The sequence below is a fragment of the Melanotaenia boesemani genome, chromosome 5, assembly GCF_017639745.1.
Source record: "Melanotaenia boesemani isolate fMelBoe1 chromosome 5, fMelBoe1.pri, whole genome shotgun sequence".
NCBI lineage: Eukaryota > Metazoa > Chordata > Actinopteri > Atheriniformes > Melanotaeniidae > Melanotaenia > Melanotaenia boesemani.
The window spans coordinates 27,544,051-27,556,342 of record NC_055686.1 but is presented as its reverse complement, the minus strand read 5'-3'; the positions used below and the strand labels follow the sequence as shown (position 1 = coordinate 27,556,342).

The following is a 12,292-nucleotide window of genomic DNA, read 5'->3' as shown; positions in this document are numbered from 1 at the left end:
CAGTACCTGCAACCTCAGTCCCCAGCGAGAGGGTTTTCTCAACGGCAGGTGACATTGTTACAGCCACAAGATCTTCACTCACTTGTGAAAATGTGGACCAACTGATATTTTTGAAGAAAAACTTGAAAACAGAATGAATATATGCCTTTTCTTTTGATTCCTTGTTTATTTTGGAGCATTTTCTCTAACAGAGATTTTGACTTTGAAGTTTGCTGGATCTTAAAGCACATTTAATGTGTTTTTATTTGTTTTAGGAAAAGGTTGGGGTAGCCTTTAAAAGTTTAATATAGTCTCTTAATTAAAAAGTTTTATTTTTTCTTATTCTATTTATTTTGTATTATTGTATTTATTTTGTACTTCACAAGAAGCTTTTCAGTTCTGTAACTGATGGTGACCGAACACTACTGTCTGTTCAAAATAAACACTGGGGATAAAGCAAGCACTGAAGATTTATTGCTTCTGACTGTTGTATCGAACCGCGACCCCGAAACCGAGGTACGTACCGAACCGTGACTTCTATGTATCGTTAGTACCCTAGTATTTATGTGTGTAAACATGAAAAGTTGCCATCATTACACAAACATTAGCAGTGTAGTAGAAATAAACACAAGAAGTTAAAGATAATAAGTTTGGTGAAGAATGACTAAACTTAGTAATTTCATGTTAGTAAATAATTTTCTAATTCTGCTCCCTTTCTTTGTTTTTTTTTTTTTTTTTTTGTTCTTCTCTTCAGCTACAGGAGTTAGTTTTTATATCTGAGCTCTGTATGTGCTGAACAGCATCAACCGTAGGGATGCTGGTAGTGTGAAAATGAAAAGGAAGTGTTAGAAATGTTAGACTAAAAATAACTTGTAGACATCATGTAAGCTCCTGATTTGGTAGGAAATTACTACATTACTTATTATAAACTATTAAATATATGTGTAGTTATGCTGCATCTTTCTTTCTAACTGTCTTCTTTATTTTCTTTTGTTTCTTCTTTATATTTTTATTTGAGCGACAAGGGTTCATTATATTTATAGATGTTTGACAAGGAAGTTACACAACAGGAAGTTACAGTATTCCTGAGTGTTGTAAGTAGATTGAAAGACAAACTTTTAGACGTGTGATCTCGTACTGAGGTGAACACATATCTTTCTTACGGTTCTCTTCAGATGCTGCAGTTTCAGCCTGTCTCCTGATACAAAGTGGAAATATTCCTCAGAAGCACAGCGACACATTATCAGGACTGATGTGAGGATGGAGCAGACTTTGCTCTGTGTGATGGAGCTACTGTGTAAGTACATCACTTTCTCTGCTGAAATGATGCAGATGAAGGAAACTGACAGTAAAGAAGAAAGTTTCAATTCAGAGATTTTAAACTAAACACAGTTGTGGACTTTTTTAGTTTAGTTTGCTGCAGAGTTTCTGGTAAAGATTCAGTTAAAAGAAAATGTCTTTAGTCCAAATATTTCTATATTACATACACAGTATTAAGTTACTAAAATTATTTACCATTCATTCATTTATTCTACATTGCTATGCTTCCTTCTTTATTTCTGTCTTCATCATTAGTTTTTAGTCTCTTTTCAGTTGTTTAATTCCTTCTAGTTTAATATCTAATGAAATGTCAATCTTCCTTTTAGGGATCAGTTCACTCTTCCATTGTGGACATGCTGAAGGTAACTGAACTTCTTTCTTTACTTGTTCATTTATGATCAGCTTTTTCACTGAGTTTCTTCTTCTTTTGTATCTACAGTCTGTTGTGTGTCATTGTAACCATGATAATATATGGTTATATAGAAGTATATATACTTCTAGATGAAGTGGAAAATATATTTAACAAGTTCAACTCCTCTTCTTCAACTTCTTTCCTCCACAATGTTTCAGATAAAAAAAATAATATTAGCCATCCTCCTGTAAATCTTAAACAGAAATCTAAGTAAGATTACATATCTTAGATCAAGATAATGTTTTTTTTAAATAAGATTTTTCTTCTCACCAAGCAGTTTTTATGTTAGAACATTTTACATATTTTAAGTGTTTTGGTTCTTGATTATGGTAAATAGTAAATGGTCTGTACTTATATACTTTTACCCAAATCGCTTTACATATACGTCACATTCACCCATTCACACACACATTCACACACTAATGGCAGAAGCTGCCATGCAAGGTGCTAAACCAGTAACCATCAGGCGCATTTAGAGGGTCGAAGTCTTGCTCTATATGAGCTTGACGGGCCGGGATTGAACAGGTAACCCTTGGGTTACAGGTTTGACATCTGTGCCCACTGAGCCATGCCGGCCCCTGAATAATATGATAAAATAATTTAATATATCCTCATTATAATATCAATAGTTAAAAAGTTTTTTCTCTGGAATATATGAAAAGTACATCAATGCATCATCACACATCTTCCACAGTTTCACACATCTCTTATCAGTTTCTAATAAAGTAGCTGTGAAATAGCTGTAGGGAAGTTATTAGTCATATTTATAAAAAAAACACCAGCCACAGCAACTTGCAGCTTATTTATTTTTATATTCAACACTTCTTTCTAGACATGTTAAGAAAAAAGACGAGTAATATGAATTCTCCTCAGATGAGACTGCAAGTCCAACTATAGGACCCCTGCTGGCTTGTTCGGTCCTTTGTCTAAACCATGTATATATGGGATAGAATGACCTGATGATTAGTCTGAAAACAGCTTCTCTCTAATCTCTCTAACAGGACCTCAGCTTTCTGTGTCTCCATCATGGCTAAGTCCTGGATCCTCAGTAACTCTGAGATGTGAGATTAAACCTCCGTCTGCAGGATGGAGGTTCTACTGGTATAAAGCTGTTCCTGATCTGTTACACAAGAACTACAGTTATGATCTGCTGCCTGGTAGCACTGCTGGGACTGAACATGATTCCTACATCATTCATGGACAAACACACACAGCAGGATATGTGTGTAGAGCTGGAAGAGGAGACCCAGAGTATCACACTGATTACAGTGAACCAAAGTTTGTCTGGTCTGCAGGTCAGTGTGTTTCTGTTCTATAAATGAGGAGAAGTTATTTTATCACTTTGATTTTAGCATCTTTTCATCCTGAGACTGAGTTTATATTCCATCTATTTCTATATAATTTATCGCTCCTTTGGGGAGGGGTGATGTTTCAAGGTGAGAGGCAGTTAGTTTTTAGACAAGTTAGTTGCCAGTAAAGAAAATATATTTTACTTTAAAACTAATGTTGATGATGAATGAAATGATATTAAATTAAATTAGAAAAATATCTTTGTTCTTATTTTAATGTGATCCGGATTTTAAATGTCTCACATTTCACATCATTTCTATGGTTTTATTTTTGTGCTGTTGTGTCACAGTTTCATGTTTCTCCAGATTTGGTGAATATATCAGATTCAGATTTGCTGTGGCAGTAGGGACATTTTCCCACCATGTTCTGATTTAAATAAGTCCCAAAAGTTGACTATAATTGGTGTATTATGCCGGTTTTTGTACGTACACCAGCTTTATGAATGAGGCTCCTGCTCTGAAACAGCAAGTGGACGTGAAAGGAGAGAAGCTGCAGACGCAGCATGTGCATTACATGCTTCATGTACTAAGTAGCTCTTGTCTGCAGAACATTCGAACAATAATAAATCTAACTTTTGTATAAAAGTTATATCTGCTTACACATAAAAAGAAAGTTAGAACATCTGCCTCACTGAATCACTGAATCATCACACTGGCTGTCGGTGATCTGTTAATCAGCTTTTCTGTCGCTAGTTCTGTCTCTCTGGTTGCATTTGTTTATGGTTCACCTAAGAAGGAGGAAAAAAAAGTGATTCATGGTTCAAACTGGAACAGATTTACTCAACAGTACTGCTTTTGGAAACCCTAGGCAACATTTATCAGTCTAATGTTAAACAGAACCATGGCACTGTTACATGAAGCTGAAGAATGAAACATGCTGATAACAGTTTATTTCAGTTAGATATTGTTTGCCTTTATTTCATATTCAGGATTAACGGGGTTTGCTGGTGACACAGCTTTAAAATCAACTACTCAGCCATTCAAACATCTATGAAGATAGATCAGGTTCAGGTTTTATAATATAAATCAGAGCAGGACCCTCCTCTAACGAAGTAGCTGACAGGTGGTAGAAATGTTTTACACTTCAGATATGCAGGGGTGTGTCTAGAAAAGTTCTGATGGGGGGTAGGGAGGGGCACTGACCAGGAAAACGAAAGATTTTTTTAAGGTCTGGATTTTATGTAATATTGAACTGATTATTACGACTAAAGTGATCAGGTCGATTTACATTAAATATTTGTAAGCATTTACTTGCACTTTCTGTTGATACAATACAGTACAAGCTGGAATATTTAATCCCCTCGATTTTTGGCTTTGGGGTAGCGAGTGGTGCAGCTGATCATTCACGGCCAATTGTTGACGGCTGGTTCATGTCTGCCTTCCAGCGATGGAAAATAGTAACGGGTTTAAGATCTCTTTCTGGAGATATGGCCTGGTGCTTGTTGCACTTTTTTTTACTTTGGTGCTCAGAGGGTTATAACAACTGAAATGAACAATGAAAAATCAAGAAGAAAATATCTCAAACTTAAAAAAAAAGACGTGATACTTAAAAGTAAAAAAGAAAGATTATTTAGAAAAATATAAAAAATAATTCCACTGAAATTAAAATTAAAATAAACATTCAATAATTTGATGTTATTTTTTTCAAAGTTCACAGTCAAACTGAGACTTTCATTTTCAGCTTAAAATTTTTCACTTTCAAAAGTTTCATGAAAATGAACAAACATTATGACGTTGATTTAGCTCCATAGCTGGCAGGAGGACAATGTAAATGCAGATGTTATGTTATAAGTAAGAAAAAATCCTGATCAGTTGAAGGAATGAAATATTTAATCTTTGAATAATTACTTGTATCTTTAAAAGATGGATGTTTAAATGTAAAGAATTTATTATTTAAAATATATGTAAAATTTTGAAATCTTAATCTTAATCTTAATCAGCTTGTGTAAATATGAGCTCTGATCTTCACAACTAAATAAAATATAAACCAAAATAATGTTTGAAGTGAAGTTTTTTTTTTAATAATTCTTTATTTTTTTTAAATTTCATTACATGTTTGTTTTTCAGATGTTCATCCAGCAGCGTCTCTCACACTGAATCCTGACAGAGTTCAACACTTCACATCTGACTCTGTTTCACTGAACTGTAGAGGAAACTCTACTAAGTGGATGGTGAGGAGGTTTTCAGGAACAGGTTATCCATCACGCTACTCTTCCTGGGGGACAATGATTGGATCCTCATGTAACATGAACATGAACATGAACTGGTACGACAGTGGAGTTTACTGGTGTGAGTCTGGATCAGGAGAGTTCAGCAACACAATCAGCATCACTGTACAGAGTATGTTATGATCTTTTGTCCTGGATTTTTGTCCTTGTTTTGCTTTTTTACATGTTAAACACACACTATTTACTACACTTTATTACATGCCATAACATGGATGATATTTTTAACTGTGTCTGATACAGTGTTTATGAATAAAAAAAATCTATTCTATGCTTTAATAGATTAAATGTAAATCAGTTTTTTTCAAACAATCTTCTTTCTTCCATCACAACAAAGCAGCATCAAATTATTGACGATACATTTGAATTAATTCAGTTTATCTTTTAAAACCTTTAGAACAATAAATATTTATTCTTCCTGTCAAATATTTGTGTTATTAAAGTGTTGTTCCTTAATGACATCATTATCAAGAGTTTCAATGTAATAAAGTCTAAATAATGCTACAAAAATAAGTCAGGATTTGGACCTATATAGAACTTGCTGTTCATGTGGATCATTTGTAGTGAAACAAAGTTGATGCTAACACAAAAAGTAGACTTTATATTTTTATCAGAAAGGATAAAATGATAAAACATCAATCTATTAACAAGAATGATGTTTCTATTCAGTCTAGATCTAACAAGACACACTCTGACTTCTAATCTCTGGGTCAATAACGCGTATTAAAAAGTAGAATCATGGTTGAAACGTTATAACAAGTATTGCAATTCAATTAAAACAAGTTAACCTGAATAATTTTGAATAATAACCAGATCCTTTACCAGACTTAAAGCTTTAGTCGAGACTTTCCCATCAACAGGGAAGCAATGCTGCCGTGTTACTTAACTGCTGTTCAAGTTCAAGTTCAGGTTTATTTATATAACACATTTTCTGCAACAGCAGTTGACCAAAGTGCTGAACAATAGAACAAACACTCCACAGTTGAAAAGAACACGCTGCACAATAAAACAATAAAAACCAATGAAATTAAAAATAAAAAATAAATTTGATAAAAAGATAAAATCAATAAAAATTAGAAAAAACTAAAATAAAATAAAACACGCAAATGTCAAGCTCAGTTTTGATCAGAAGCCAGCACAAAGAAGTAAGTTTTGAGTAAAGACTTAAAACCAGAGACAGACTGAGCAGCTCTGATGTGAAGGGGAAGGCTGTTCCAGGCTTTGGAGCGGCAAAAGAGAAACCTCTGTCACCGCTGGATTTAAGTCTAGCAGATGGGACCTTCAATAAGAGCTGTGAAGAGGACCTCAAAGTCCTGGCTGGAGCATGCTGGTGTAGCAACTCTGACAAGTACGAGGGCGCCAATTCATTTAAGGCTTTAAAAACAATTAATAAAAGATTGTACTGGGTCCTAAAACTAACAGGAAGCCAATGCAAGGAGACGAGTACAGGGGGGATGTGGTCACCACGTCTCGCCCTGTAAGCAACCGAGCAGCAGCGTTTTAGGCAAGCTGCAGCCGGTGTAGAGATGACTGGTCAATGCCATAAAATAGGGCGTTGCAGTAATCTATGGTGAGACGTAATGAGCAGGTGGATAACTTTTTCAAGGTCATGCTTGGACAGGTAGGGCTTTAACTTTCCAAGCAGCCTCAAATGGAAGAAAACACTTTTGAAGTTAAAGGAGTTGTCAATAAACACGCCCAGATTTTTAGCATGGGTTCGACAAAACAAAGTAAGCGGACCGAGAACACTAACTGTACCATTTAGAAGCTCAGAACTTCCAAAGACCACAATAAAAGTTTTTTCCTTAATTGAGTGAAGAAAATTTAAATCCAGCCACACTTTTAGATCACTCAAGCAGCTGACGGACAGATTGCGCTCACAATAGGTAGAAATATCATTTTTAATGTCGGACAGTCAGCTCTTCAACATTTTCATCTCGTCTCGTGAATGAAATCTCACAAACGTGTCGTTATGTTTTCGTCATCAGAGAACCATGTTTAGCTCGTCACTGTCTCGTTATAGTCATGAACAAAAGGTTCATTAACGAAATAAATTTGTGTTTGTCATCGTTGATGTAAATATTACTGTTCCACAGTAACAGTTTTCATAGAGAGAAAAGTTACTGATTTGTCCTCTAAACCAAACGTCTTTGTAAATGAAGAAAAAATGAAGTCACTGTTCACAGTGTAAAAACAACTTCTTTAGGATTTATGAGACTAAAGGTGGATTTATACTCATGTGGCGTCTGCATGCGGTTGGTTATGGTATAGTTTACTCTGGTGAGTTTGTTCTTGTACTCGAGCATAGGGGGTACGTGTGGTTCGGTGTTGTGTTGCAGTTTCTCCTCCTCACCTGAAGATGGCAGCAGGGGTGGTATCGACCAGTAAACTCACCAGGTCTGAGTTCTTTTGATGGTTTTAAAACAAAAATTGCGTCCAGTATGGTTCAATGTCTTTATTAGAATGTGGAAGAAAACGAAAAAAATAATTCGATCAGCCTCTCATCAAATTGATCCACTGGTTATTGTTTTTAAAAAACGGTGGTTACCAAAAAGATTCAGTGAGAAGATGCAGATATCCTACAACACGTGATCCAAACTGACCAATCACAAGGGAGTACCTCCATGTAACCGTCTGTGCAGCAGGGGTGTACATCAGGTCTGGAAGAGGTGCGCGTCGAGCCTCTGTGGAGCTACACCGAGCCCACGGTAGTTACGCAGGTGCTACCATAAATCCACCACAAGAGTTTATTTGGTTAGAGATGGTGGGACATTTAGCTGTTTATAAATACACAAGAATGTAGTTTTAATCCCTCTGATATCTGACTAAACTTAATATCCACTGACTTTTCTTTACAGATCTTTATGATGACATCATCCTGGTGAGCCCCGTCCATCCTGTGACTGAGGGAGCTTCTGTCAGTCTGACCTGCAGATGGAGAGAACAAAACACACTTTCCAATGTTTCTTTCTATCACAATGACAAACTTCTCCAACATGATGGCAGAGAGGAGCTGAACATCTCTGCAGTGTCACAGTCAGACGAAGGTTTCTACAAGTGTCAACATGCAGTAAATACGTCACAACAGAGCTGGATGTCAGTTACAGGTGAGATTTATATGTTACATGATTTGTTGTGAATAACTAATATTATTCTTTATTCTGACATGTTTACAGAGTTTATGTGTTGTAATATGTTTACTTGTGTATAAAAATAAACATGATGCTCCAACAGTGATTGCATTTAACTGATGTCACCTCATTTTTGCTGAAACGTTTGTATGTATTTCATTTAAAATAATCTAGTAAAATGTATTAATATCTGTCCATCATGTTATTCACAGCCGCTGTGTCCAGACCTGAAAACTCTTCATTTCCTCTGCTGCTGATCGTTGGACCAGTTGCTGGAATCGTGTTTATTTTACTGATCTTACTTTGTTGGTACAGAAGGTCTAAAGGTGAGGCCTTTTCTTCTGATTTTAGCTTGTTGAGATACACAAATTCCTTATGAGGCCTTTAATTGTAACAGCAGCTCAACTTCTTACAACACAAACCAGGAAACAACTAATAGTTTCTTTATTCTTTGGTGAGAAAAGGTTTTTCCACAGAGCAGACGGTCAACCAGTATGAAAATCAGCAGCAAGTTTACTCCTCTCTCCTCCACGGTCAGTCTTTCATCTCGTTCTAAATGTTCTTACAGCTACTTTTATCAACTACTTTTACTCTAAATAGTCTGTGTTAGTTGGATTTAAACACTAAGTGTGAAAAAGACTTGAGACGACTTTGTCAATAAATAAATTACTTGAGTCAACTCAGAAGTTTAATCAGCATTTATTCAGTCACGTCTGGTGGTTTTATGACTTTTACATCCTCTTCATTAAATAGAAACAGTCTGGACCGACATGAGTTATTATCTACGGAAGCCCAGAGCAGCCAAGCTCACTCAGTTGTTTTAACACAGTTTTCTCTAAATAACATATTATTCAAATGCAGGGTTGGAAGGGGGTTGGAGCTGTTCCTAGTCCATTAAAGAACCAAAACAGAGAGCAAGAATTTAGACTCAAATCAGCCAAACATCCATGTCTTTGGACTGTGGGAGGAAAGTGGGAGAGGCTGGAGAAGTCCACACAGGTTCCACCCAGAAACATACTAGTTGGTAATAAATAAGTATTATATAAAAAATAAATTTAAATTAATTTAAAAGAAAATTTACTTATTTCAATATTAAGGTTAGAAAACCTTAATAGTCAAACGTGATTAAGCTCTTTGTTTCTTTAATTTTCCATGAAGACAATTAGCAAAAATACTACATAAGAACTGCATTATGATCCAGATTGTTGTTGTACTGATGTAGAAATGAGACAGAACTTTACTGATGAAATGTGCTGACATGGTGACTCTGAGCTGCAGCCAGATGTGCAGCTGTTTACAGCTGTGTTTTCATGATTAGCTTCCTGATGTTAGCTACCCTCAGCACTGTTACCATGTATTTTTGGAATATTCCCTGTTATTTAATGTTATGTTGCCAAACCAAACATTATTTTAACATCCCTCCAAAAGTGTAAACATGGGTACATTATGAGGAAGGGGTGCAGGTTCTCTGAGAAGATGATTGTTTAAACATTGGGTGGCACCTTGGAGGCAGAAAGACTTGGATAAAATCTCTAGGTGAAGAAATTTTGTAGAAGTATCACAGACATGAAGTGACCAAAGTAACTGTGTTGGAATTATTTTCTGACCTCCAGGAGACATTTCTGTCTATGAAAGAATCAGACGCTCTGAAAACTCTCCAGATGGTACAGTATGAACTTTAAGCTTCACAGTTATACAATAATTATAAACATAATAACATTCAATAATTACACTATTGTTTCAGGTCAACAACAAGACGATTACGCTAATGTCATATCCCTGACTTAGCTTGAAAATGTCGACAAGAGTAGTGAGTTCATTTGAAATGTGATAAGAAAAAAGAATTCAGACTAACATTAAAATGTTTGGGATCACCTTCTCATTGGTTTTTATGTATATGAGGCTATATGTTGTTAATAAAATATGATGTGATTATAAACATGTTTACTTCCAAAAATATGAATGAAAATTTAAATTATGTGGTTATTTATTAATTTCACATCAAGAAGAAACATTATCAGACACTGTGTATAAAGGAGAACTACTGAAGTTTATTTGCTCTAGTCTACAATGTACAAATGGTATCTGACATGTAGATGTCATTTATTTTTCTGTCTTCCAGTGAGGTCTTCAACAGAGCAACAGAAGCTCAGAGGAAACTCTGCTCTCATGGTTTGTTAGCAGAGCTGAAAAAATTCACCTTCATCAGGTTCATCTGCAGTGTAGGAGCCAAATTATTGTGTTATGTTTTGATGGATTTATATTGTTTCTGAATGGCTGTTATTTGTTCTATTTGCTAGTTTATGAGATAAAAATGTGAAGTATTAGGACTTGAATTATGAGTTGAACTAAAGTAATGAATTGTTTATTTTGATTGTTTACTGTTGCGCATGGTTGATGCCGTTTCTCATCTCCGCCCCCTCTTTATGGACAGGTGACTGCAGCACCTGGGCTATATTAGTGTTGGCTATTGGGGCCAGGTGAGCTCTCGGTTTCAGGCACGCAGCTATACAGTTTTAGACCGCGGCCAGCGTTGGTTATTTTTGTTTGTTTTGATAAAAAGAAAGAAAGATGCCTGCCAGTCATGTCATGGTGCGGTAAGAAACGCTAACACTTTTGGAAATAAAATCATTGATCCAGAGGAAAGAAATGTTTGGACTTCATGATCATTTGTTTTGAACCAAAGAGCGCTGGAGCGCGTCGAACTTGGATGCATGTAAGCGGAGAGCAAAGAGCGTCTTTTATAAGAAAAGAACGCGCTAACATTTCGTCTAAAACTTAACTGCCTAAGGGATGTCAGCAGCTTGTAGTGGAGTCAAGCGGGACACACAGTTCAACTCTGCTTTGTAATTGTGGAATACGTGTACATACACGGAGGATCTTCAAACTTTTGTCTGCCAACTGGAATCATGAATGAATGAGCTTGTGGACACGCCCACACAGGAAGACGCTGTTAAAAGAATGATCCCGCAACAAGTCCTTGAATTCAAAGGAGTGAGCACTCAAACACTGGTGGTAATCAAACAACCACGACTGACTAAACTTGGAACAGAATCCATGAGAGGCCTTGTGACGTTTGGAATAAATAAATAAAAGAAATGGATGAAGAAGTGTCGGCAAAAAATCTGTCCAATATTCAGCCACAAGGGGGTGATGTTGAGTCATGTACTGGAACGGAAAATGAAAGTTTGACGGAACCCGAAAAGGAAAAAAGGGTTATTAAACACACTGCAAAAGGTTTGGAGTTGTTTTTGGTGAATACTCAGAAATCAAGAAACTCAAAATGCAAACAAACTAAAATACTAATGGAAACAATGAAAGAGCTCATGCAATCAGATGGAAATGCAAATAAAATAAGACGTCATTTAGAGGAAACAAACAAGCTTTGTGATGAAGCATATGAATGTCAAAATTCACTGAAGGGTTTTCTGCCTGAAAATGAATTCGAAAAGCAAACCCAGTGGCTTAAACAAAGAATGGATAAATATTCTGCTTTTGAACAGGATGCGCAAATATGGTTGGGTGAATGTAAACAACCAAAGGTTTGTGATGAACATCAAATAAGTTTACCCTCCATTATTCAAGGTGACAAGCAACCCAGTGTTGTAAACTCGGACATTGGACCGAGTGACAGCGTTTCAAATGCTCCAAAATCAAAAGTCAAATCTAAGTCTCTTGCATCAAGCACGTCATCAACATCACATGCTCGCATAAAGGCAGAAGCTGAAAGAGCTGCTATCATGGAAAGGTTTGCAGCACTAAGTAAAAACCATGAGCTGGAAGCACAACAAGAGCAATTAAAGAAAAGGCAAGAACAACTGGAATTGGAAACAGAACTTGCAGCTGCAATGGCAAAAATCAATGTACTGGAGGTCA

General features: G+C 36.1%; 1 protein-coding gene across 1 annotated transcript in view; it reads left to right on the top strand.

The window, feature by feature from the left end:
• The window catches only part of LOC121639981 (obscurin-like), a 146,648-nt gene that overhangs the window by 75,476 nt on the left and 58,880 nt on the right, over nt 1–12,292 (top strand). The window contains exon 6 of the mRNA XM_041985601.1: nt 2,859–3,006. Within this exon, the coding sequence (XP_041841535.1) occupies nt 2,859–3,006 (148 nt within the window). The remainder of the gene's footprint in view (nt 1–2,858; nt 3,007–12,292) is intronic.